At 41.6% G+C, this 27,731-nt stretch overlaps 1 protein-coding gene across 3 annotated transcripts in view; it reads left to right on the top strand.

Moving 5' to 3' along the window:
- Positions 1–27,731, top strand: part of COG5 (component of oligomeric golgi complex 5) — a 346,421-nt gene that overhangs the window by 302,066 nt on the left and 16,624 nt on the right. For 2 of the 3 annotated variants that reach the window (XM_030549122.1, XM_030549212.1), the window contains 6 exons: positions 1,833–1,895; positions 2,709–2,812; positions 5,603–5,840; positions 20,189–20,265; positions 20,809–20,935; positions 21,575–21,654. In XM_030549122.1, the coding sequence (XP_030404982.1) occupies positions 1,833–1,895; positions 2,709–2,812; positions 5,603–5,840; positions 20,189–20,265; positions 20,809–20,935; positions 21,575–21,654 (689 nt within the window). Of the gene's footprint in view, positions 1–1,832; positions 1,896–2,708; positions 2,813–5,602; positions 5,841–5,936; positions 9,404–20,188; positions 20,266–20,808; positions 20,936–21,574; positions 21,655–27,731 lie in introns of those variants that run through there. The other variant, XM_030549260.1, reaches the window with a different exon arrangement.

The following is a 27,731-nucleotide window of genomic DNA, read 5'->3' on the forward strand; positions in this document are numbered from 1 at the left end:
TATCAACTGAGTTTGCTGTAATAATTAATTAAAAAACAGTTTGGTTTTCAGTGAGATAGAACAATGTTTAGAATGGAACCAATATTCCCAAACCCTCCAACGCAAGAAGGCTAAGGGGCTAAGACCTGCGAGATGGGAGAGTCCCAGAGTTTGGGCTGAAGACCAAACCTGAATACCCCAGTTGAACAGTCTCTTAGCCTTACCCCCGCAGGTGTCTAATTGCGATGTAGACATACCCAATAAAGTTTACTGACCCAGTGCTGACTATGGTTACACAGTCAGCATAAGCCAGAGCAAACTGTGTCTACTCAACATGATAAAATCTTGATCTGAATAAACACATGATCATGAATGCAGACGCTGACTTGAAAAAAAATAAAAATAAAAAGGTTCAGATAGCATATAAAACCTGTATGGGTTATGAAAACAGATGGTAATTCTGATGTAATGAATCTTGTATGCTTTGGTATTGGAGAGAGATCTGATGTGAGTCATTCTTAATTGTTTCAGAGTAGCAGCCGTGTTAGTCTGTATCCGCAAAAAGAACAGAAGTGCTTGTGGCACCTTAGAGACAACAAATTTATTTGAGCATAAGCTTTCGTGGGCTACAGCCCACTTCTTCAGATGCATAGAATGGAACATATATTGCGGAGATATATGTACATATACAGAGAGTATGAAAAGATGGGAGTTGTCTTACCAACTCTGAGAGGCCAATTAAGTATGAGAAAAAAACTTTTGAAGTGATAATCAAGATAGCCCAGTACAGACAGTTGATAAGAAATGTGAGAATACTTACAAGGGGAGATAGATTCAATGTTTGTAATGGCTCAGCCATTCTTAACTGTGAATTTAATGGTCAATACACTATTTTAACTGAGATAAATATAACATGTTGATAACTGTAAGGAAATTGGTGGGATGTTTCCAGATTTGATCCTTGACATCTAGTCCAAATGCTACTGTAGTTGGGATTTGAGCAATTATTTCAAGTGTAGATTTTAACTTACAAGGAATTCCTGCTATTATTTACAGCTGCACGGCTCTCCATAAACCCCACACACATCAGTAGGAGAACAAACCATTTACTTTTTATCATGTTGTGTGTCTCTTGCTTCAAACTGCAAATCTTGGAAATTAGAGATTTCATAATGAATATTTGGCATAAGAAAAAATTAAAGGCCTATCCAGATGTTGTTGAACTGATGGGAATTAGACTTTTGACTTCAGTAGGAACTGAGTGCTGCTTCATTGCATATCAAGAAAGCAAAATGACAGATAATTAACTCAGGTGTATTCAAATGTCAGTGTTCTCCATATCATGTCAATCATAATTATTCTGGAGCATTGGGAAATATAGATGCTTCATTTTGGACCAAATTGGGTATTGTTTTTGTTTTTAATACGGTAGACTTTTCATAGTTTAAAAATGTTGTGACTGGATAACTATGCAGCGATAAGCTGGCATTTGCATCTTCAGATTGCCCTAGAAAAGTAGATGCTGCATTTCAAAAACCCCTCCCTAGAATCAGAATGTTTTTATTAAAATATTATTTTGTCACTATGATTTACCAGCTGAACTTTTGGGGCTGCAAAATGCTGTTAAATACTGTAAGAAGGACAAAAGTATTTTTTGACAAAGTGGTTTCATATTGTGAAATTTTCTAACTTTTAAAATCTTGTCCCTCTATAATACATTTGTTCGTTATTTATAAATATGGCCAACTTCTGTTTCAGTAATAGCTAAAAATGTTTTCAGTCCAAACAAAATTCTGGGGTCATTAATCATTCACTAAGCTTTGACTATTTTAATAGTTGTTTACATATTTTAGGTAGTTTCCAGCCAGAGTTCATTCCCGACAGCTGCTGAACAAACTATAGCTACAGCCTTAAAGGTAATTTGATGTCAACATGCTATAAAATTAGATTGAACGTTTGTTGTATTTGCCATACTTCCAATGGGCACTGTAACTTAACTTGTGAGTTTTGTCTTGTTCTGGCATTTTTTGTCAATATGGACCTTACTTTCTGGCCAAAATATGCATTAATTTCAAATTCTCTGTAATTTGTACTTCCTCTAACTATTTGTGGATGAGTAGGCTATTTTGATTTAAGAATTATTTGTATTTGAGAGTTCTGATAGTTTGATGATGCTTGGAACCCATACATCTGCTTTAACAATAAATGTAAATCCCTACGATCTTTACACAACAAGCACTGGATCCTCCACTCCCTCTTTCCTCACCAGTTTGGTGCTTTTGTCTCTCAGGGTGATTAGTAACCTTGTGCATCTGGGTTTCTATGGTGATGGCTGTCTGGACCCATCCCTCTATATTCCCTGTCTTGAGTGATGATGACAAGTAGAGGACAGGAGGCATGCCTACAGCAGGAGATTATAATAGGCATACATGTGTGCATTAAAATATGTATCTTTATATATAGGGGATGTCAATGTGCATCGCTACTGTGAAATAAAGTAGTAATAGTAAAGTGGCCTTTATTTCTCTGCCTTACTGAAATGGTTGAACAGATTAAATGTTGTAAGACTTCCATTTTCCTTTCCTTTAAATGTTTCCAGTATGGAATAAAAGGGCACTGGTAACATAAAGGAGGCAAATGTCTGTACTAAATTTATCTTAAATTTTGGTGGTGTCAGTGTATGTACTTTTTGTTCATTACTGATTTCGTCCTCTCACTTTTTTTTTTAGACTATCTATGATCTCATGGGTAGTGCTGTGCAACCCCTACTGAACTCGGTAGGAGACTCCGTGGAGGCCATTATCATCACTATGCATCAGGAAGATTTTTCTGGGTAATCAGCCACTATCTTCATAATATGGCATTGTCTTGGTAAAATATAATATATATGCATAATATACTGTTAATACCACAGTGACCTTTGCAACAGGATCACTTGTCTGGAAGCTAATGATACTTGATTGTCTTTTTGCACTGAAGGCAGCAACGTGGCTGGCCATTGAACTGAGTGGCCAAAATCATATCACACTTGCCTTTGTCCTTTTATTTTGGTTGTCTTAAAGTAAAATTTGTCAAAAAATTTCAGTTTTTTTAAGTAAGAAGAGCTTTATTCAAAACCAATGTTTTTGTGAACAGTTTTGTTTTTCAGAAAAAACTTTGTGGCTTTTTTATCTAAAATTTTCGTAGACATTTTAATCTACATTATAAACTCTGAAATGGTTATCAAAATGTGTTTAGTGAAAAATGTATTTTGGCAAATAAAATATTCTGATAACTGTTTTCAATAACATTTTCTGTAAGGTTTTAGATTAAAATTCCCATTAAAAAATTAAGTGACATTTTTTGAAAAAACAATAATAAGGATCAGTTTTGAGCCTTATAAAATGAAAACAGCTGCAAAATTAAAAAAAATTTTGCATTTTCATTTTTTGACCACATGTATTACAAGATGTATAAGCAAAGTAAGCAGTAATGGAATAAGAGGGAAGGTCCTCTAATGGATCGTAACTGGTTAAAAGGCAGGAAGCAAAGGGTAGGACTAAATGGTCAGTTTTTACAATGGAGAGAGGTAAATTGCGGTGTCCCCTAGTCATCTGAACTGGGACCAGTGCTGTTCAACATAGTTATAAATGATCTGGAAAATGTAGTAAACAGCGAGGTGACAAAGCATGCAGATGATGCAAAATTATTCAAGATGGTTAAGATCAAAGCAGACTGTGAAGAGTTACAAAGGGATCTCACAAAATTGGGAGATTGGGCAACAAATGAAGTGAAATTGAGTGCTGATAAATGCAAAGTAAAGCTTATAGGAAAACATAATCCCAACTATACATACAAAATGATGGGGTTTAAATTAGCTGTTACCACTCAAGAAAGATCTTGTAGTCATTGTGGATAGTTCTCTGAAAACATCTGCTCAATATGCAGTGTCAGTCAAAAAAACTAACAAAGTTTGGAACCAATAAGAATGGAATAGATAATAAGGCAGTAAATATCATAAATCCATGGTACACTCACACCTTGAATACTGCGTGCAGTTCTGATCGTCCTATCTCAAAAAAGTTGTATTAGAAATGTCAAAATACAGAGAAGGGCAACAAAAATGATCAGGGGTTTGGAACAGCTTCTGTATGAGAAGAGAGAAAAAGACTGAGACTTTTCAGCTTAGAAAAGAGATGACAGAGGGGGGATATGATAGATGTCTGTAAAACGATGAATGGTGTGGAGAAATGAATACAAAGCGTTATTTACTCCTTTACTCCATTCACATACCACAAGTCACCTAATGAAATAAATAGGCATCAGGTTTAAAACAAACAAAAGGAAGTACTTCTTCACACACTACACAGTTAGCCTGTGGAACTCACTGCCAGGGGATGTTGTGAAGGCCAAAATTATAACTGGATTCAAAAAAGAATTAGATAAATTCCTGGAGGATAGGTCCATCGATGGTCGTTTGCCAAGATGGTCAGAGTTGCAACCCCATGCTCTGGGTAGCCTTAAGCCTTTGATTGTCAGATGCTGGAATTGGGTGACAGGTTGCCCTGTTCTGTTCATTCCCTTTGAACCATCTGGCACTGGCCAATGTCTGCACTGGGCTAAATGGACCATTGGTCTGACCCAGTATGACCATTCTTAGGAGGAGGTTGATTTTGAACAGACTCTCTTCCTGAAGGGCTTTCCAAACCAGGAAGGACGTAGCTATATTTGAGGCCTGCTATGAGAGCCTGGTCCTGGTGGGTACGTGCACTCTAACACCCTTTATCTTTATCCACAGACACCAGTAATGGTGAGCCATAGTGGGTATTATTTGCTTCCCCTGCACATCTTGCTACAGTTCATCCATTCTCCTTTCTTTAAAAAATAAATAAAATAAATCTGTTGAAAACAGTATCTTTTCAAAGATGTTTTTCCCTTTTGCTTTTCCCCTTGGCTTTTACAATATTTTTTACCTGCTGCAACTTTTCCTGCTGCTGGCATTAGCACACACTCTCTGGTTTGATCTTTTGATTCAGACTGTGGACTAAATCTTGCAAGATGTTATGTGCCCTCAACTCCTATTGACGTCTGGGAGGGCTCTACAGCCTGGCTATGATTCAAAGAGAAAGAGAGTGATTACTGATTACCATGTCCTATATCTTGCAGGGCTCTGTTTCTTCACTGATTAGAAGAGAGTGCCTATAATCCTGGGTGTGGGACTTGAACAATCTAAGAGACTAATTCTTTGCAGAGATTAGGCTTGGGACAGACTTCACTAGTAACGTTGTGAGATGTAGCTTGATATTATGTGATCTATTAGAATATTATACAAACAGCTGGGACACTTAAATTTGGGAGCTGGATTTAGAGCTGTAAACTCCAGGCTGATGGAGGGCCTGCAAGCTGGATAAGAGGGGGTGGTTTCCTCTATCTTGTGATGGTAGCAATGGTAGATCAAGAGATCTTTTGGACTGCAGTCCCAGAGGGATTTACACACTCCTTTGTTCCGAGCAGAAATAGGATGCTGAAATTCATGCCACCAAAGAAAAATTACTACATGGGATAAGAAGAAAATTAAAAAGAAACGAATAATTTTTAGTTGTATTATAAAAATGGATTTAGCATCTTTTTTCATTTTTGGCAGATCATTATCCAGCTCAGGAAAACCAGATGTCCCTTGTTCTCTGTACATGAAGGAACTACAGGGCTTCATAGCAAGAGTCATGAGCGACTATTTCAGACACTTCGAGTGTTTCGACTTTGTCTTTGACAACACAGAAGCCATTGCTCAGAGAGCAATTGAACTTTTTATTCGCAATGCCAGTCTACTGAGACCCCTTGGTGAAGGTGGGAAAATGCGACTTGCTGCTGACTTTGCACAGGTAGACTTAACCAAGGCTGGCTTACATTTTGTTTGTTGCCTTCTTTTAATGGAAACATGTACTTGGTAAATATGCACTTTTTTTTTTCCTTTGCAGCTGCCTGTTGTCTATACAACTTAGTTGGGTCTGCAAGATTTCATCCTGTGAGAAACTGAATCTTGAGAAATTTATCCTCTAAATAATTAATGAGGGCCATTCTCATCATAAGGCAAATTCAGTAAAGCCCTATACCTTCCTGTCAAATTATTGGTGCATTGAAAATCATCAGCATTTTGAAACCTTTTAATGCAGAACAGTAGTCTTCAGTGCTAGATCCATCATTTGCTACCATTCCCCCCACACCACCTCCCTGTAAGATGGTTTTCCTTTCTTAATTGCTTTATGTCCCACAGTGCCAGCACTGATTATGATCATGAACTGACCTACTTTGCAGTGTAGCATACAAATAAACATAAATAGAGTGTGAAAGGCCTGCACCTTGCTGTGAATACTGAAAGAATTAGTGTTGTCTGAGGTTCTGCTGGTGACATAGTTCGTTTCTCTGTTTCATATTTTTTGCCTTAACTTATATTGGACTGGTGAACTAAGCACAATCAAGTAGATAATTCCAGTTTCCAATGAGCTACTTCCTATTTTCAGATGAAAGAATCTTAATAGTAATACAGTGCAGAGTGAACCTGTTAGGGAACGTAACACAAATATTCAGCACTTTGATTCTAGGTCAGTTTCAGGGTATTCGTCCTTATTTTCAAAGCTCTAAGGAGCAGCTTATGATCCAAACATTTCAGAGACAGGCTCTGCCTCCAGCTGCATTCAACAGGGGCCTTGGCTGGCATAGCTGAGGGTCAAATCCAAGAAGGCTGGTGACACAGTGTTTCATATAGAGCCCTTAGTTGTGGAATTGGCTACTACTAAGGAACAGGTGGGACCCAGATCCTGTGGCCTTCAAGGCTCATTGCTTCATCAAGCTAAACTGTGTAATGGCCCCAGCCACATGCCACTGAATAAACCACCTGGATTCACCGATTAGTTTGTAGCATCACAATCCTTCAGCAAGAAAGTTAATGTGAGATTTTCCATTGACTTCAATGGGAGTAGGAAAGGGGCCAGAATGACCTAAAATGTGGGATGATGAGGACAATTGATTCCTTCTCCTGCATAAATATTAATGTACTTCTTAAATTCAGTAAGTATTTATATCTGATGTTACAGTAGAGTGCCTTTTAATTATGAAAATATAATTATGAAAATACCCCCTTCCTTTATCTTTCTAAATGCATCTTTTTTATCAAACAGGTTACAGTAAGTGTTGCCTCTTATCTAAAAGGCAGTGGTATGTTGTTACCTCAGTGTGAGGGAGTTTACAGACTGTCTCTCACTGTGTTATCTGTACTTACTGAATGTGCAATGGAATGAGTTCTCTGATATCTATGCTTTTGTGCTGCAGGAGAAGATTTTAAACTAGACCTACAATTGCTTGGTTCTGAGTCCTTCCTCTTTCCCTGTCTAGCTGCCTTGTGTTCCCTTCCTCTCCTCTTTTCTCCCCCTTACCTCCTCTCCCTGTTTAAGTTGTACATGTAACCAGAAATAGCTGGATGCTGGTCATAGGCTGGGCCTCCCCTGCTGCTGCTCTTAGCTGCTGTTCAGCTTTTCTGGTGGCAGCACTTCCAACCCAGCTAGCGAGGAGGCCTGGCAGGGGAAATCTGATATACTGGGCCATAGAAAACTTTGTGTAAAAATAAAATGCTTGGTGCAATGATACTCTAGTATGGATCTCTCCCTTCTGTTAGCATTGCAAGCAGGGGGGAAGATCAGCCCTACCACCTATCAGCAGTCAGTTCAAGTCCTCCAGTATATATATCACCAGTGAACTCAGAACCTCTATACAATCCCCACAATGCCACATAAAATTGTTGCGTTATAAAATTGTGTATTATAGATGCTCTCTGCCACTTTGGCTAATTGTGTGACATGCTGTCAGATATACTCATGAGCACTTTCAGCATGAAATGTTCTGTAAACTTGTGTGCTTTTGAACATCATTTAACAGAACACTCAAGATGCATCTTAATGCTTAAAAATATTTGCAGTGCTGCAAGGTTACTGTCCTATATTGTACCACTTATTAGAATTCCTGTGATTTAAAAGAGTGACAGCATTCAGGGGGTTGAATTTGCCTGCAATTCATGCTGACTTAGAACTTTTATAGAAGCCATCTGCACAAGATCCAAAAATGGGACTACTGTTAACTTAAGCACTGTTCATTTCTGGACCAACATATTTGGTTAAGGTGGAGTTTTTGAAAAAATAAAATTGATTCACTACCATGGATGCGCTGCTAAGCGTTCCTTTCACTTTTAGAACTAGTTAAATTGGAAGTGGTTTTTCTGGGGTCAGTCGAGCCCTCTTAAATGACATTTTCTTGACATTTATATTTCCAATGAGGTATCAGCTGGGTACTGGAGAACCTTTTGACCTGTTCATTACTAAGAGTTCTGTTACTTTGTAACAAAACCAAGGCCACTTGGGTTACAGTGACCTCCATGGATCTTAGACACTTTGAGATTCAAAAATATGCTTTAGAATCATACATTGCCCTTTATATGGCATGCAACCGTAAATGATTGATAGAGACAGTACAGCAGAGAACAAAATTTGAACACTACACATTCTGGAATTTATTTCGAAGAAACAAGCATTCCTCAATATTTTGGCATAGAAATTGATAGTCTGCTGAGATAAAGTCCTAAACTCATAAGGAATAATGTAGACATTAATGAGAATAAAAATAACAATTGCACAGACACAAACTAGGCTAAAAATTGCAAGGGCCATCAGTCCTCATTCTACACAACATAAACTGATCACCAGATGGAATCAGACAAAATTTTCCTTCTCTTTAGGGTATAATATAAAAATAGTTAAGTGCTATGTATGTATACATGGTGAAGCATTTACAAGAGACCACACTTGTTAGACAGCCATCCCAAACATAGTGTTTTCCACCATTATTGTCACAACCAATTTTTCTTGGTCCCTTTATGATTCATTGTAGTTATAGTTCTATAAATCTTCTATTTATTGTGCAGTTTTTGTTTGTTTTATTGTATTTCTAATTCTTGTCCAGTGCTCCAAGGGTGGCTACAGGGCATCGTGAACTCTGCTGACATTCTCTATATTCTGTATCTTGTCCCATGGAACATTTTGATTTGGTTGAACCAGTATTTTCTGATGGAAAATGTTCTAATGGAAAAATTTCAACCAATGCTAGTTTAAAACCTTCTGAAGCATCTAGTGATATTACTCCATCTTGCTAAGATTTCTTTACAATTTTGTGAAAGTCTGCACATTTAGTAGCTCAAATGAAGCTGGAGTTTATTGATATTATGGAATTATACTCATTGTAGATAGGAGACAAGGAGCAGTATTTATTTTTAAGATCGCTATGCAGCCCATAAAGAGGATTTGATTAGATTCGCAATCTTTAAGAGATTATTTTAAGGATTACATCAGTGTGGAAGGAGACTCTGTTAATAAGATTAAAGACCAATTTTAAATTGTGACCGGTTATTTGGTAATTTAAACCAGAGTTGCAGGAATTGCGTGTAGGTGAAAGTCCAAGGGGACTATTAGTTTGTGGGGGTTGCATCTTGTTTAGTAAAGTTCATTCTTGCATCCAGTAAATCCTAATTTGGCACTGTGGTGGGATATATAGTAACCACATGCTGTGCCCAAAGGGCTTAAAAGGCAGTATTGAGTCCAGGTAGGCTTGCTTCTACAGGCCGGATGAGCATGCTCCAGCTGGAGGAGTGGGTTAAAAGGAGCTCAGAAGCCCAGGAAAGGGATGGTGGACAGGCTGCAGGAGAGAAGAATCCTTCTTCATGAAGTCAGACAGAAAGTGGACCCTGAGAGAGGACTGCATAGTGGGTAAGGCCCTTAGGCAGTGCCTTCTTTGGCCTCCTTCCACTTTGAAAACCAGCAGGTCTTGTAGGCCCTGCTCATTTGGACTTTGTGAAACTATTCACTGTTTGGACTATAGGGGCCAAGACCCAAAATGAAGGAGCACTTAAATGAGGAGTAGCAGGGTGGCAGATTTAGGTTGTCTATGGGGAGGAACCTGTTGGGTTTACTTCCTACAGTGTGTTGACCTGGGACCCAATGGAGAGAGAGGGACCAGGTCCCCCTTCCATGCCCTACCAAAGGGCAAAGGCCTAGATGCAGTGGGGAAGCCCAAATGCTCCTGGCCTGGGACAGGAACCAGGCACCACTACCATCCCCTCTGACAGAAACAAGGGGTTGGAGGACAGGTGCACTAATCACTATGCCACCTGGCCCTCAAAGCACCTATCACAGACACTAGATATGATGGGATGCACTGTGATCTTCATAGCCAATTATTCTAAAGGAGAATTGAATAATAGGAGGACAATATAGTCTGTCTCTTTAGTAAAATAATCAGATAAAAAGATGGTGTCTGTTGCATAAAAGAAATGATTATTGCAAGGTCAGTGCTAGTAAATACTAGTATAACCGAGATACTTTTTTTTTTTTTTTTTTTTTACTGGTTAGCCTGTGTAGGGTGGGAAATGGGTACACTGAAAGACACTTAACCTTTCTGTGCCCGACTTTAGCTGTAAAATGGTTACTTATTAGTATATTTAGTTATATCACATGCCTATTGAGGCTTAATTAACATTTTTAAAGAGATTTAAGATCTTCAGATCAAAAGGGGCCAGATGAGTGAAAAGAAATCCATTATTTATGCAAGAAATCCTTCCTTGCTAGTCTCTTATGATGGAAGCTAAGGAACCATTAAGCTTTAATCAGGGTTGCTGGGCAGAAAGGCAAAAAATAGTTGGACTAAAGTATACTTAATATTTGATGCTCTCTCTTGCTAGAAGAAGGAAATTATTTTTAGTGTGCAATATCTTGGAGGTGTTTCACAGCTGAAAAATTTACTTTAAATACTTATTGTTTTAGAATTGTTATGTGGTGGGGAAATTCAGTTCTACATTCCTTCATGGTCAGCTTTTTTCATATAATTTAGAGTTCTTGTTCAAGTGATGGTCCCTACCTGTATTTCAAACGCGGGTGGGCATCCATGCCATGCGCTGGAGCTGGAAGAGGCGAGGCCAGGGTGGGGATTTGGGGAAGGAGTCCAATAGGTTCAGGGAGGGGGTGGAGTTGGGACACAGACTTTGTGGAAGAGGTTGGAATGGGGGTGGGGCAGGGCTGGAGTTGGGCCGGGAGTGAGGGGGTACGAGCATCCTCCAGCGCCAGGAGAAGTTGGTGCCTGTGGCTGCAAGGAATCTCATGAACACCGCAGCAGGTCCCCATTGCAGACTGCTGTGATGCACTGCGTTTCCTCCCCAAGCTGGGCTTGGGCAGGTGAGATGTCACATGACAACCTCACAGGGCCACCCCCTAAGGCAGAGGGCAAGGTGAAGCAGAAGCAAGACTTCCCGGCATCACCGGCTCCCACGATGACTGAGGGTCACCATAGCCCGCCAGTGCATGCTCCTCAGCCATGGCAGGATTCTCTGTGCTCCATTCCATGTATCTCTCCTTGGTTTGGCTGACAACCAGATATGCCCTGGACACTAGGCCAGACGGATCTGCTGTTCCCCACATCCCACCCTGAGCTGCTGTACCTGCCCTCACCGCTTCTCTTGGCCCCACAGCCACCTACACTGGAGGATGAGCTGCTCCTCCTCAGTCACGACCCGCCACCACTGGTTGCACTACCACTTGCACTGATGACTCTGCCACTTCCAGTGTCTTCTTCAGACTTGGAAATTCTTCTCAGCAAAAGAGGATCCTTCTCTCCAGTCTCCTGGCATAGTGCGGACTCCTGGGTATGCCCACCTTTTATGATTCCCTACGCTCCAGGCCTGTCTGGGTGGTACCCTCATCCTAGGGGCCCTAGTACTATCAGGACCCAGCCTTGTGGCACCACTGGCCTGCATGGGACCCTTATTGCCAGCCATACCCCAGCCCCTCCACTGGCCAGTCAGTGACCTAATGCCAGCCCGCCCCAGCCCCTCCACCAGCACCGATCACCTTGGACCCAGAAGAGGATCTGAAGCTTGACCCGGCACTGTCTGTACCACTGGACTTGACGGCAGCCTCCTCCTCCCTGGACAAGGCCCCAGTCCCACCAACCATCTCACCATCTGACAACCATCAGCAGTACCAGGAGCTGCTACGGAGGGTGGCCCTCTACCAGGACTAACCCTGACCAGCTGCTGGATGTTCTCCAGCCTTGGGGACCAAAGCAGATAGCTCTGCCCATTCACAATGCCATTCTGTAACCCACACGCACAGTATGGCACACGCTGGCATCCTGCACCCGTACATCCAAGAAGGCAGAGTACAGGTACTTCATGCTGGCTGAGGGGGCTGACTTTCTGTTCTCCCATGCATACACCCCGGCCTCACTGATCATGCACACAGCCATGGAATGGGCACACCAGCACTCCTCACGTCCACCCCTCACCCCATCCCTCGATAAGGTGGCAGAGTTATGCCATGATGGCAGAGTACTTGGAGAACTTCCCGCAGGCAAGTGGCAGTGGTTCTAGGCCCTGCTGGATGAGGGCCGCCTGATGGCCAAGGTCAGCCTCCAGGCTGTGGTAGATACGACAGTCACATTCTTCCTCACCCTGGTCAGGGGGGTGGTGATGGAATGAGAAGTTTGGTCCAGTTGTTTGGTTTTCTTAGGGAGGTCCAGTCTACCTTCCAAGGCTTCCCCTTCAGTGAGGATAAGCTGTTCTCTATGAAAATGGCCGAAGCCCTACACTCCCTGAAAGACGCATGGGCAACCCTCTGGCCCCTTGGGATCTACATCCTCGCCCCTGACACTGGAAACCTAAGACGCAGTTCTGGCCGTGCTCCTACCTGCCATACCAACCCACCTATACCAGGTACCAAAAGATGGCCTGCTAGTGCCCACAATCCCAGCACCCATGACCATTGGTCACCACCACCTCCTTTGCCATACCTTGCCACCAGCAGAAGACCCAATTTTGATGTGATGGTTGAGAGCTGTGAACCCCCCACCTCGCTGACTGCAGCCCCCTGTGCCACCTTCAGGGGCCGTCTTGCCCTATTCAGCTACCGTTGGGGCAAGATCACCACAGATTGATATGTATGGGAGCTCATATGACACAGCTACTGAATAGAATCACCTTCCCATCTCACCGGGTCTCCCCCCAAAATTCTCTTCAGGGACTCCTGCTCGTGACACCCTCCTTCAACACAAGGCTGACACTCTCCTCAGGAAGGGTGCTATTGAACCCATGCCCACCTCTTCGTCAGCAGGGCCTTCTACTCCCCATACTTTCTCATCCTGAAGAAGGACAGAGGCCTCCACCCTATCCTCGTCTCTGCTTACTCAATACTTTCATCAGAAAGATCAAGATCCATATGATGATACTAGCATCCATCATTCCATCCCTCCCCCAGCGGGTGTGGTTGCAGTGGTTCACAGACCTCAACATGAAAGATGCATACTGCCATATCGACATCCACCTGGCCCACCACAAATTCCTCCACTTCTGCATGGGTGACAACCATTATCAATTCAGGTCCCCCATGATCTTCCCCAAGGTCTTTGCAGTCGTAGCAGCCCAATTCTGCCGGGGAAGGGCACTTTGTCTGCTGATGGCTCCGTCCCTCACCGAGGCGGCAATAGCAGTCATAGCCCTCCGCTCACTTCTTGCCTCACTGGCCATCTGTGTCAATGAGGAGGAATCTATGCTCCTCCTGACACAGACAATCCACTTAATCAAAGCATGCCTGGACTTGGTCGAAGCGCGAGCCTTCTTCCCAGCAGATTTCTTTGCCACCCTCACGACCCTCATGAAGACCCTGCGCCACAACCCGCACGTGCAGGATGTCTCTGTCTTCTTGGCCACATGGTGGCCTGTACCTATGTGACATCACATGCGCACCTCCATATGCATTGCCTGCAACTGTGGCTCCTCTTGGTTCTGCGAGCCCCACATTGCACACCTGGGCTCATCCTTAATCATTCCCAGCTGGCTCCATGCCTCACTTACCTGGTGGACCAATCCTACCAACCTGCTCCGAAGCATCCCATTTGCTACCCTCATCTCCAGAGCTACCCTCACCACAGACGCCTCTCTGGCGGAGTGGGACATACACTTGGTCAGCTTCACTGCACAGGGCAAGTGGACTCCCAGGCAGGCGCTTATGCACATCAACACACTGGAGCTGCAAGTGGTCCACTGGGCCTCCCGTGCATTCCTTCCTCTGCTGCGTGGCCAACACGTCCATATCCTCTTGTGCAACACCACCACCGTGGTGTACATAAACAGACAGGGTGGCACCAGATCCCAGAACTGGGGTGTCTGCCACAACATCATGCCCTATGTGGTGTACCTCCCGAGGGTGCAGAACTCCATGGCAGACTCACTCAGCAGGTACCTGGTACCTCAATCACAATTGAGAACTCCATGACCCTATCTTCTGCTCCATCTGCCGGGCCCGGGGCACCCCTGCTCTGGGACCTCTTTGCTGCCCATGCAAACTGTAAGTTCCCCCTCTACTGCTCCAGGGGTCAGCACTCTGAGGACAATGCCCTCCTTCTTGTATGGCGGGACAGCCTTTGGTATGCTTTTCCCCAGTTCCCCTCCTTCTCCCGGTCCTCCACAAGATCTGCTAAGACCGATCCAGGATCATCCTGATAGCTCTGCACTGGCCCCAACAGTTCTGGTTGCCTGATCTACTCAGACTGTCAGCTGCCAGCTAATCAGCCTCCCCACCCAGCTGGACTGTCTCACCTAGGACAGCAGCAAGGTTCACCACCCCAACCCGGGCCTGCTCCAACTGATGGCCTGTTTTTTTGGATGGGGCTTGTGCATAGACAATGCCTACCTCTTGCCCATCTGCTGTATCCTTACACACAGTAGGCAGGAGTCCACAGGAGCATGCTATGGCATGAAATGGAAGCAGTTCACCTGGGCTCAACTCTGCCACCTCCCCCTCCATGCTGTCTCCGTGCCCATCATCCTAGATCACCTCCTGGAGCTCAAGAACTTGGGCCTGACACTCAGCTTTATCTGCCTTCCGGTGCTCAGCGCCTTTCTCCCTCCCATGGACGGCCAGTCAGTGTTCACCCACCCTACCACAACCCAGTTTCTGAGGAGCCTGACAAATTGCTTCCAGCCAGTCCTTACCCCTACCCTCAACCCCCAGACCTCAACCTTGTGCCATCTTCCCTCACCCAGCCTCTATTCTATCTACTGAGCCACATGCCCACCTATCCATGAAGGTCCTCTTTCTGGTGGCTATCACCTCTGCCTGGTCGGTCAGTGAATTAGCGGCCATGATGGCTGACCCCCTGTATACAGTTTTCCATGAAGACAAGGTCTCCCTGCGTCTTCACCCTAAGTTCCTCCCAAAGGTCATTTCCGAGTTTCATTTTAACCAGTTCACCCATCCCCCAGCCTTGCATTCTAAACCGCACGCCACTCTTGCAGACAGGACGCTGCACTCCCTGGATGTCCAGAGGGCACCCTTCTACTTGGACAGGATTTGTGGCTCCTCATGCCTCTTCGTAACCATTGCAGAACAGTCAGAGAACAGGCCCTCTCCTTGCAGCACATATGCAGTTGCATCTCTAAGTGCATTACAGAATGCTATGCTTGCTCCAATGCGACACTGCCCGGCAGAATCACGGAACACTCCACATGGGCACACGTAACCATCTCTGCTTCCCTGACAGACATCCCTGGCTCAAGATCTGCCATGTGTCAATATGGTGCTCTGTCCACACCTTCACAGTGCGCTACACCATTGATCACTAAGCAGCCACAGACACGACCGTAGTATGTGCTATCCTGCAGCAGGACTTATCCGTTGCGTCCTCGCACCTATCTCAGAGCTGATCACTGCACCATACTCACCTGCATTTGGAATACATATAAAGGCCATCACTTGAGGAAGAAGAGAAAGTTACTTACCTGTAACTGGAGGTTCTTCGAGAGGTGTGGTCCCTATTTGGATTCCAATATCCACACACCTTCCATTGTGCTGCGGACTCTCTATGCAGTGGTAAAAGGGAGACTGAGGGCATATCGCTCCACATGGCCTCTTATAACCTTGCATGGAGCATGTGGTGATGTAAAGCGACCATGTGGGTCAACGGACACTGCTGCTGAAAAACTTCTGGCTCTGATGCATGGTGGGCATGCGCACCGTGTCTGGAATACAAATAGGGACCACGCATCTCAAAGAACCTCCATTGTAGGTATATAACCACCTCTTCCTCTGCTCTGCCACTAATATTTGTTTCAACATTCTCTGCTGCTCAAGTGCTAGAGAAAAGCATTTTTAGGTAATATTTGAAAACTTGGAATTCTTTAAAGCAGGAGGAAAAGTAGTTGCTGAAATATTTTCATGTTAATATTTTCCAGCTGAAAAAATAAACTTTTAGTAATGAGAGGTTTCGAAAACTCCACAGTAGTCACTAAACAATAACTTCACCATGGAAGATTGTTTAAAAACATTCATCAGTAGATGTATGCTGTATGTGGACGTTGTATTAACTTCACCTTTAGGTTGCTGAACATAATCCACTCAGACAAGACAATCCTGTGACACAGTTTTTTACACTATATCTAGCAAGTGACTAGTGCAACAAATAATAGACCAACTGTAGCCATGGGCTGCAACAGGGTCACAGAGAAGGGAAATATAAAACAGACTTTTAAGGGTTAGATGTTCGCAGCATGCAGGAGTCTCTGAGATCAGACATAAATTTATATAGAAATTGACCAGGAATCTGTAATTTTATTGAATTACATAAAACAGAATAAAACTTTAAAAGCCCTGGGTTTTGGCCAGTATTAAAAGGGTTGGAGACAATGGTAGGTCTTGTACCATGACTGGCATCCCACATCCCTTTCAACACGCACATTTGAGTGTCCTGACTGTTCAAGGCCTAAACAGACTTGCAAACTGTACCAGCTTCTGCTCCACGAAATTCCTAGAGCTTGTGCTGGCAGATCTATGAGAGTGGACCCCATGGGTTGGGATGTTTGTTTGGTGCTTAATGCATGGGAAAGCCTATCTTCTCCACCTCTCAGCTGTCACGAGATTCGAAGACCAGCTTACATTCATTGATTTTTAACCCCAGCTGTGAAGCTAATTTAACCTGGGCATCTGACCTCCCAAAATTGTGATCTAGGGAAAAAAAATAAAAGAAGGAACCAAAAACGTGCCCCATCCTTATGTTTTTAAAGTTCATAGCACATTGCTATGTAAGAGATCAGACCCTCCCAAAATACATGAAACCCTGCATGTGCATCATACAGCATAACTGTGCATCTCAGCACATTGGAAACAATAACTTTAAATCATAATATATCTGTTATAGCTAAACAAGGTGTATCTATAAGCAGCTATAGGAAGGAAGGCTGATGCAACTGCTGTTGGTAGGACAAACAGAAAGATGTTTCCTCCTACCAGCCAATCCCAGCACCTGAAAAAAGTATTGGGATTGACCAACGGCAGCTCTTCTGACAAGAGCCCTTCTTCAACGGCTGAAATGAGTGTTGCTGCCATCCAGACTATTCATAGGCCCTGCTTCAGCACCAGTTGTCGTGGCCGACAGCAATCTTTATTTAAAATATAAAAACTGGACATACTGTGAATACAAGAATGAGCACACCACCCCTCATTGCAGAAATATGCTCACACACCCCTCAATGAAGAATCTAATGCAGTCTAACAAATACAAAAATCAGATTAAAAAGAACAGTCTTTTACTCCTCTGAATTTAACTGAATGATCAAGGTACAGTACAGACCCTGTCGCGCTGGAGATCTAGAGAATCTGAGTTTGTTGTTTATGTGTATTTTTACCAAATTAGTTCCACTCTATTCCCACTTGCATGACTCAATTCTACAGTCTACTGTAGACTTCCAAGCTTACAAAGAAATATTTCTTTGGCAACTAGAGCTTCACGATGCAGCCATCTGCTGCCTTTTAAGTTTGTCTAGTTCTGGCAATAGTAATAATTAGAATGAATTATTATGAATAGTAGAATGAATAAAGGTTGACATTTAAGGGACAGAGTATTCTTAAGTAAAGTATGTTCTTTCAAATACTTAAAGACCAAAAAATATGAATTTAGGGACATTCCTAAAGCTTATGTAATATAGAGAATTGAAATTTGTTTTAATGAATTTAAGTGTTTGGCTTTTGCTGTAGGAAACAAAAGTGCAACTAAAATCTTCCCATATTATATCCACTTTGGGAGGGGAAATGTGTTAGGAAAAGGCAGAATATGATGTCACCTTTGTTTGTTTCCCTTCCTTGTCATAAGGAGCAGTTTGCTCCATATATCTTGATTTTCAAAGGTCCAAACAGCAGTTAGGTGCCTAGGGTAGAATTGTCTAAAGCACCTAAGGATGCTCTCATTGAAAGGCAGATGCTTCCTACTACCACCAGCCAGTCCCAGGAGCTGGAAAGACATGCTGGGGAAATCTCACCCTTAACCCTGTTAACTTTCAGTGAGAGTTAGATGTCTAACTGTCATTTGGACTTTGAAAATTCCCCTATTATTACTACTTTATTCTATCAAAACTGCCATGCTTCCTTTTATCATTTTCATTATGGAGAAATTAACCTGTCAGAAAGTATGAGCACAGTTTACTGCTTTGTTCTCTCATGCTCACAGTAACCAAGAATCTCTCAAGTACAATTAAATGTTCTTTGTGAAATCTGTTTGTCAGCATGTGATCTGATAGTTCTGTTTCAGATATCATTACATGATTGGAAATAATAAGAAATAAAGGCCTTGTTATAAATGTCTTCCCACCAGTGAAGCTAGTTCAGTAATGTTCTTTAAATAGTGTCTGGTTGTTTGCACTATCCTGCTCTGGCTACTCAGTTTTAGCTTTGCCCCTTTGAACCTTAATTTAATTGTATGTTACGTGGAAATAGAATCAGCCAATGAAAGTCAAATACAAGTGTGTGATATCTGAATAGTCGTTTAAGTTAGTGATTTAAAAATTTACTTAGAATTAAGTTGCCATCCCACTGTTGTTGGGGGGATCACTTACAGCCCCACCGGGCTTCTCCATGGACCCAGTGCAGCTCCCGCCATCTCGAATGGCAAAAGTGAAAATTCATCATGTTTGGATAAAAGCATGCTGTCTGCAACTTATTGGTATTGTGGGGTTCCATGTTTGTATTTCCATGACTCCATATAATGTTTTCTCAGTTTACTAATACACCTCTACCCTGATATAACGCGACCCGATATAACTTGAATTCGGATATAACGCGGTAAAGCTCGGGGGGGGGGGGGGTGGATCAAAGCAAGTTCGATATAACGCGGTTTCACCTATAATGCGGTAAGATTTTTTGGCTCCCTAGGACAGTGTTATATTGGGGTAGATGTGTAGAAACATTGTGTTTTCAACTTCTGTTTTATTAAACTCTAAAATCTGAAAGTTCATTTGTTCTTTTTGGCTTATACATCCTCACCATTAATCAAGATTCTGCAGCTGAAACTCAGTTCTCTGTACTCTGTGAACAATGTACACACCAGAACAGAGACTAGCTCACTCTCCAAAGGCAGTAAGAGTTTCACAGTGCTAAGTGTTTAAATAAATTACTTATTTTTGTTACTGAAGGCAGCAGAGATCACTCAGATAAGATTGTTAAGAAGTTATCACTTTTACAGAGACATTCTTTTGACTATGACCACACTTTAATGAGTGTTAGTGACAATAGGTCCCAGCAGTCATCTTCTAATTCATGTAGGCTTGTGCTCAAGTCTTTTGTGGAGATGTGTGTTTTCAGTCATAAATCCCTTAACAAGCCCTTTCATCAGAGGGAGAATCAGCCACTTTTGTCAGGGAGCCCTGGACCTGTTTCCAATAATAAGGCCTCATCAGTAGGATCACCAATGTCTGTCAAGTATCCCCTCTTTCAAATCTTAGCCCAGGTTGTGGGGAGAACTTTACTCCACCAGTAAAGATGAAACATATTGAGATAAACAAAGCACCAAACTCATTGGGAAAGTTCAATGTATTGCTCACATAATTTCTCTGTGAACCAGAAAGTCTGTAGCCAACATAACTGCTGCCTGCTGTATGATGATTGTGATGTTTCAAAGAAGAGAGCAAAAAAGCCCTGGCCCAGTCAATCTGCTGTGTGGAGAAAATTTCTTCCTGATGCCAAACATGGAAGTTATTGATACGCTGATGACCCATCCCACAACCTCTACTTATTGTTTATAGACAAACCAGTTAGATTCAGAGCTTTGCATTTGGGGACATTTTGATTTAAGTAAAAGTCTTTTTATTCTACAGATGGAGTTAGCAGTGGCCCCGCTCTGCAGGCGAGTATCTGATCTAGGAAAGTCTTATAGGCTGTTGAGGTCATTCAGGTAAGTTACAATCAGAGTCTCTCTAGCAATTGGTAATGTGGCCAAATAATATTATTAAATTAATTTCCTACTTACTGTTGCTTATGATTCTAATTAAAAACCTTATGGCAACTTCACATGCAAATTAGCAATAAATTAGTGTTTTTCCTTTTAATTTTTATTCATGCTGTAACTACAGTTTGGTGAATTTTGTCATGCTAATGTCAGCTAAATTGTACCTTCTTTCATTGTATTTAATGTTAGTTCTTATGATAATGAACTGTGTAGTCAGACCAAGGGTTTGCATAGAAATATAGAATTTGCGTTGCAATGTTGGGAGATTGTTTAATTAAAATAATATGCTTCTTGTACAAATGATCACCTGCCAAATTGTGCATTACAAAGCAATGATGCAAAGCAGCAAAAAACAAATGAGATGTACAGCCAGAAATAATTCTATCTCTAAAAGGCCTAGCACAGTATTGGCACGCTATAAATAATATTCTGAGATGTGTCTTTTTCCTTTCTTTCATGATTATATTGTGTAACTTGTGCTTTTCCCAGACCACTGCTGTTCCAGACTAGTGAGCACATTGCCAATAGTCCAGCTGTAGGAGATATTATTCCATTCAGCATTATTCTTCAGTTCTTATTTACAAGATCACCACCTGAATTAAAATCACCATTCCAGGTAACCAGGTCAAGCCATCTTCCTGTTTTAAATATTCCATTAATACATTAACTCTGCTGTACATCAGTGCATCTGCTCTAATTAGCGTTTGGTGGAACCCACATTCAGGATACAGTTTGTTTCTGTTGTTATTAATTTGTGGAGAGGGTGCTCACGTCACTGGTTTTATATTTTGGTTAGTTTGTAGAAGTCAAAAACAAAAAACGAATCATCCTGCAGATAAGCTATACTGAAGTGGGCTCACAATTTTTTTTTATTCTCCCAGATAACTGTAGGCATTTTCTTGGTGTTCATTTTAGAGCTAACAATTCATAACTTAAAATATGTCCATGAAAAGGGTTCTTGCTGTTTTCTTTTATGTTGTTAAATTCTTCAAGTCTATCGTTAGTGGAGATGGAGGAAAAACTCCCTGTAAGAATGCTAAGTGAATCTACGTCTTTGTATCATCTAAGATTTCTTAGATGAGAGACTGTTTATTTTTATTGCTGATTAACAGTTGTGATAGTGATGAACCAGCTTCTCTTGACTTAAATTTAGTTTACCTTTGTGTCTGACAATTGTGCGTATTTCTTTGACATTATAGCAAATATCTTTTATATACCAGTGTTTAATGGGTTTGTCAATATTTCTGTGTATCAGAGAGCAGAATGGTCCATTGCCCGTTATTCCCAATGGCTTGATGACCATCCATCTGAAAAGGACAGACTCATTCTCATAAGGTAAAAACAATTATTGTCCTTTTTGAATGTATTACCTTGAAGCAGTATTTTAGCCAAAAAAACAGGATTGCTCTTGTGATGTGAGATGTGAGCTTAGAGGATTTGTTCCAAAGAGTGTCACGTTCTGCCCATCTTTAGAGGTGAGCTGCAAAAGGTTTCCCCCAAAAACACCACCCCGAAACACTCCTTAGTTAAATTTTAAAAGAGGGGAAAATGGGCACAAAGTGGTTTAGGAATGTAATAATCGCTATATTTTCACAAAATTACCTCCTTAATATCTCGAGAAATCTAGGTTCCAACCTTCCTGCTTCCAGTGCTAGAAGCGAGTGAAATCAAAGCCATAAACAAAGGGAAATAAAACAGGTGTTCAAAATGGAAAACTTTTGTTTATAAGGGTTGTGGCATCATTCATTCTGCCAGAGAAATCAGGAAGTCATCAGCTCAGGATCTATAGGAGGTAGTAACTGTCTCAGATTTTGTTAATATAGTGCACTAATGACGTCTTCCCATAACAGTTATGGACTTTTTCCTGATTTAGAATCTTAGAAAAAAGTTTTGCAGTTTTTTTTCAAAACCTGCAGTTGACCTTTAAGAAATGTATTAAGAGAAATTCAACAATGGTGCATAGCTAAGGAGCTACATATTTATGATTATTATTTAAACTTGCTTCTACTTATTGATCATCATTTGATCAATCATCCCACATGCTAACAAAATCTACAAGTCGTAAGTCCTGTGTCCTCTCCCTGACTTATTTTCACCTATTATTCTAGATTATATGGGGAAGCAGTGAAACTGATTCTGTACAAAATGCTGTCCAAAAAGTGCACAAAGAAAATAAACTGGAAAAACAAAGAGTATTTTTCAGTCTCCGATCTTTTTCAGTTCCAATAATCTTAAAAGTTATGTGCAGCAATGGTAGTTGAAACACTTTCAGACAAAATGGGACCTTTCAAGTGATGAGTCCCTTGTAGCAGGTGTTTTCAGAGCTCTAATAGTACTGGGAAATAACTCTTTCTTGACAAGACCATGGACAATTGACCATGTGACTTCATAGTATCTGAGCCTTGGGTCCTTTTGGAATACTGGATTCATCATAAAATGCTACTCAGGGGCAAAGGTTAACATTTGATTTGTTTACGTTGCATATGACATGCTTACAAAGGCCTGACAGTGGCACTGCAGCCTGTGCTCTGGAGAATGGGAGGGGAAATGCTGCATTTCAAGGCCCTGCAGGACTTCAAATGCAGCTAGAATCCTTCCTGGGGCTTCAAGGGATGCATGATGGAGTGGCATGTCTGTTGAGCTGGCTCTTTGTACTACACTACCTCCACTGATTCATGTGACGGGATAGCGGGGCTGTGGCCCTGCCTTTCCCTGCCCCCTTTTGGGAGTCTGTTACTGCTACTGGTGTTAGCCAGGACAATGCTCCCACCCCCGCAGTAGGGTGCCTAGCCCCTGCAGGAGATCCTCTTCCAGGGCTGCTCACAATGTAGCCCAATGTGATTAAGAAGCAACACTGTGACTGTGTACCTTCCAATCATCTGCTGAAATTATAATGGCTGACGTTTAAATTTCAGCCAGCAATATTTGTGTTGAAAAGAAATACTTATCTACCTATCCTTTTAAACAGAAATTAAAATATATAGTCAATAGAAGTCCTCTGTAAATATTGATACTTCATTAAGCTAATGATAGCATACAGAACAGATACAGGGTACTTAAGAGAATGGCTGGTTGATGTATTTTAGTACAGATTTATTTCATAAGCATCTGTGAGTTATTGTCATGTGGTGGCTCGCATACAATTGGAATTAGAATTTGGAAGCTCATGTACAACTATTAAACTGTTCTCCTTTTCTTCTATGTTACACCTTATTGTATTTGAACCTGTTGTATTTAGAATATGTAATTGCTAAGTGACTCTATCTGCATCGTTACTCTGTGTGCAGTGGCAGTCAGAAACGCTAACAGAATATTAGGAACCATTAGGAAAGGGATAGATATTAAGACTGAAAATATCATAAGGCCACTATATAAATCCTTGGTACACCCAAACCTTCAATACTGCATACAGTTCTGGTCTCCCTGTCTCAAAAAAGACTTGTTAGAATTGGAAAGGGTACAGACAAGGACAACAAATGTGATTAAGGGCATGGAACAGCTTCTATATGAAGAGAGATTAAAAAGATTGGGACTTGGAAAAGAGACAGCTAAGGGAGGGATATGATAGAAGTCTATAAAGTCATGAATGGTGTGGAGAAAATGAAAAAGTAAACGTTATTTACTCCTTCATTTAACAAAAGCACCAGGGGTCACCAAATGAAATTAATAGGCAGCAGGTTTAAAGCAAGCAAATGGAAGTTCTGCTTCACACAATGTATAGTCAACCTGTGGAACTTGTTGCCAGGGAACTATAACACGGTTCAAAAAAGAACTAGTAAGTTGCTGGAGGGTAGGTCCGACAATAGCTATTGGCCAAGAAGGTCAGGGAAGCAACCCCATGCTCTGGGTGTCCCTAGCAGCCTCTGGTTGCCAGAAGCTGGGCGTGGATCACAGGGAATGGTTCACTTGACCGTTGTCTGTTCTGTTCATTCCTTCTGGGGCACCTGGCATTGGCATTATCAGAAGACAGGATACTGTGCTAGATGGACCATTCGTCTAACCCAGTATGGCCTTCTTATATGTTTGTGTTCAACACCTAAAATAAATATGCAAAATATGTCTGTTCACGTCTTAAATATAGGAGTCTTTTGAAGGTCACATATTGGCTGATATGAATGTAATAATGCAATTTGGCTAAAAAAAATTAGGTTTTCTTATATCTAAAATCATGAAATCTTGAGGGTAAGTTTTAGTTCTACAGCACTCCTGCCAGTGCTGAAGCATTATGGGGTGATGATCACTTAGGTTGAAATCTTGGACCCATTTACATCAATGACAAAATTCTTATTGACCTAATTGGGGCTGGGATTTTATGTATAGATGGTATTTTCAAAAGTGTCTAGGGCAGTGTTTCTCAAATTGGGATCTGTGGACCCCTGGGGGTCCATGAGGGTACTCCAGGGGGTCCACCAGCCACCGCTGATTAACTCCTCCCCTTCTCTCCCTTCACTCCTCCCCTTCCCTCACAGTGCCTCCTGCATGCCGGGGAACAGCTGTTCTGCAGTGTGCAGCAGGCACTGGGAGGGCAGGGGAGGAGTGGGGATGGGGTGTGCTCGGGGGAGGCAGAAAAAGATGGGGAAGAGGAGGAGTGGGAAGAGGTGGGGTGGGGCCCTGGGAAGGAGTAGAGCGGGGGTAGGGCCTGGGGCTGAGCAGGGCGGGGGGTGGTGCTTCAGGTCTGCAAACATTTTTAAATCAAAATGGGGTCCCTCGGGTTACTAAAGTTTGAGAACCGCTAATCTAGGAAATTAGGAGCACAAATGCCATTGAAAATCAACAGGACTTGGTGCTTATAAATCCCTTTAGGCAACTTTGAAAATCCCACCGTTAAACGACAATGCAACTAAACACTATAAAAACAGAGCAAAATATAAACAAGTCAGTGTATCATCATAAAAGCATTGGGGGAAGAGCAATCAAGACAAAAACTACTCTGAGAAAAAGCTGGTGTTTTTTTAAATGGGTAAGATAGGTGCCCAGGATGAGCAAGCTACATACCAAAAGTATCAACCAAAAGCATGATTCCCTGCTGATCCATAGAGTGATGGTGGGGCCCTACAGGTAAGATGGTATTACTATACTGTCACCAGCCAGGATAAGGCTTTTGGAGGAGGTGCCTCTCCATTAAGGGCTTTCAAAGTCAACAGAACCCGCTTAAGATTAGTCTGCCCCTTTCTCTGCAACCAACAGAAAGAACACAAGGCAGCTGACCCTGGCTACGGAAGCCTGTGGCCAGGCTTGCTATTGCATTTTGTTTCAGCTACAAGTATTGTAGAAGCCCTGCTAAGATCTGAACTATGTGATGACATGTAACCGTATCTGAACAGTATTTCAGTAATTGTGTTCGCTGACTTTGTGCTGATAGTTGTTTTTCCTTGTCTGCATTTACAGCTAAACCACCGTCAGGCCTGGTTCAGCTAACAGCATTGTTGAAACCATGTTAAGCCATGGTTAAATTTCATATCATAGACTAGGCCTAAGAAGAATTAAAACAGTTGAATTTTGTAATCCCAAAGGCATGTATTACTGTTGCAGATTATCACTGGGTAATTGTTTTTAGAAGAATTTGTAGTTCTTTTGCTTTGTAATGTAGAATGTACTGTATAATATTACTTGTGGGAAATTAATTCTGGTGCATCTTTACAAATGGTACATTTGCTGCCATTTCAGTTTGTAATGACTGCAGCTGCTCTAAAGAGCTGCTTTTTAAATATTACTGTAGTAGGGTTATCAGGTTCCTCACAGCTTGTTATCAAATCCTTAGTTCCTTCTGTTCACTATGGAGTGACTAAATACTTTAAACCTTGCACAGTGTGCATATGGCCAGCTGGTAGCTATTAATGAACTATTTTTGTATTCCTTCTGGTTTGTCTTCCTAGGGCCTGGGGTAATACCTGGGGACTGAGTTATTGGAATTAAAATTGTATTTTTTAAACTAGTTGATCCACATACTTTTGTTACAGTTTAAAAATCAAATCCCTCCCTTTTCAGCAAGGGTTCCTGTTACTTAATGTAGTATCAAGTCAGAACCAGCTCCTGTAGACCTTCCATTGACTTTAATGGAAGTTAAATTGAGCCTGTTATAGACTCTGAACTGCTGCAGTCATGGGTCAAATTCTGATTCCACTTATGCTGTGTAAACCTATTAACTCCACTGAAGCCAGTGTAGTCAGACCAGGTGTAATTACGCTGCTGTAATAGAGATCAAAAGCTGGCCCAGTATATTAAACCAAGAGTTCTGAAACATTTTCATAGTGTGGACTGTATCTTAATAGAGAAATTGTCTCAGAGATGACCCCCTTCCCCTTAGTACTGGCAAAGATCAGTTTGTGAACCTCAGTATTAGATTATTCATGAAACTGAGTTACAAGCTTAATTTGGTCCATCCTGGTATTAAGCGCAAAAGTATGACCAGTCCACAAGGTCGTACTGTGTTACAGGCACTGGTTTTCCTCTTCAGGCACATATTGTTTAAATTTCCAGCTAAGTCAGACAAACCTAGCACCAGCCAATCAGATTGCTGACTGACTGGCCCTGATTTGCCGATAAGCCTATGGTATAAAAAACAAAAGCAAAGCACCCAACCAGCACAAGCTTGTTCATAAAAATGCTTTGATATAAGTTAGTTTTTGGTTGGCAGAACTATAGCACAATTATTTCAGCTAATTATTTTGCAATCTTTAATAAAATAGAGTCCTCTTCCTACTATTTTGTGTTTACATATAATAGCTTTTGTAATATTTTGATTAAATAGTTAGAGCCATACTGTTGTATTTTTATGGCATAATAGTCTATTTTTCATAGGTATCTCCTCTTTGCCTTATATTTTACATAGCACTTTCTCTTAACAAAATAATAACAATAATATTTATTTGTAAAGCAATTCCTGTAATCTGATCCTGATCCTGTAATCTGATCTTTCATGCTGATCCGTGCGCCTTTATGGGGCCATGTACATTATTATTAGTATTATTTGTATGACTAGAGTATTTAGGAACCTCAGTCATTGACCATGAGTCCATTGTGCTAGGCACTGCACAAACACAGAACAAACAGTCTCTGCACCAGGGAGCTTACAGTCTGAGTAAGGATTTGTCTTGAGTGAATCAGATGGCAGGATTGAGGCCTTAGTATTCAAAGTATATAAACATTAACAAATTAATTAACAATCCATTTTATTGATATATACTGAGATTCCTTTAAGGGACAGTATCCAGATCATAGTTTTGTTAATTATTTTAATTTAGATATAAATCTTCATGTTTTGAAAGAATGTTTTATAAAAACCTATCTAGTCTTATATAATCAGCTTGTCCTGAATCCCAAGAAAGCTAATGTTTTTGAGCAAGCAAGTGAAGTAATTTAATAAGTGCTTTAAAATCCTCTTCTCTTCTTCTTTATGTGGGAGGGCATCT

This window comes from Gopherus evgoodei, chromosome 1 (genome assembly GCF_007399415.2).
Source record: "Gopherus evgoodei ecotype Sinaloan lineage chromosome 1, rGopEvg1_v1.p, whole genome shotgun sequence".
Classification (NCBI taxonomy): domain Eukaryota; kingdom Metazoa; phylum Chordata; order Testudines; family Testudinidae; genus Gopherus; species Gopherus evgoodei.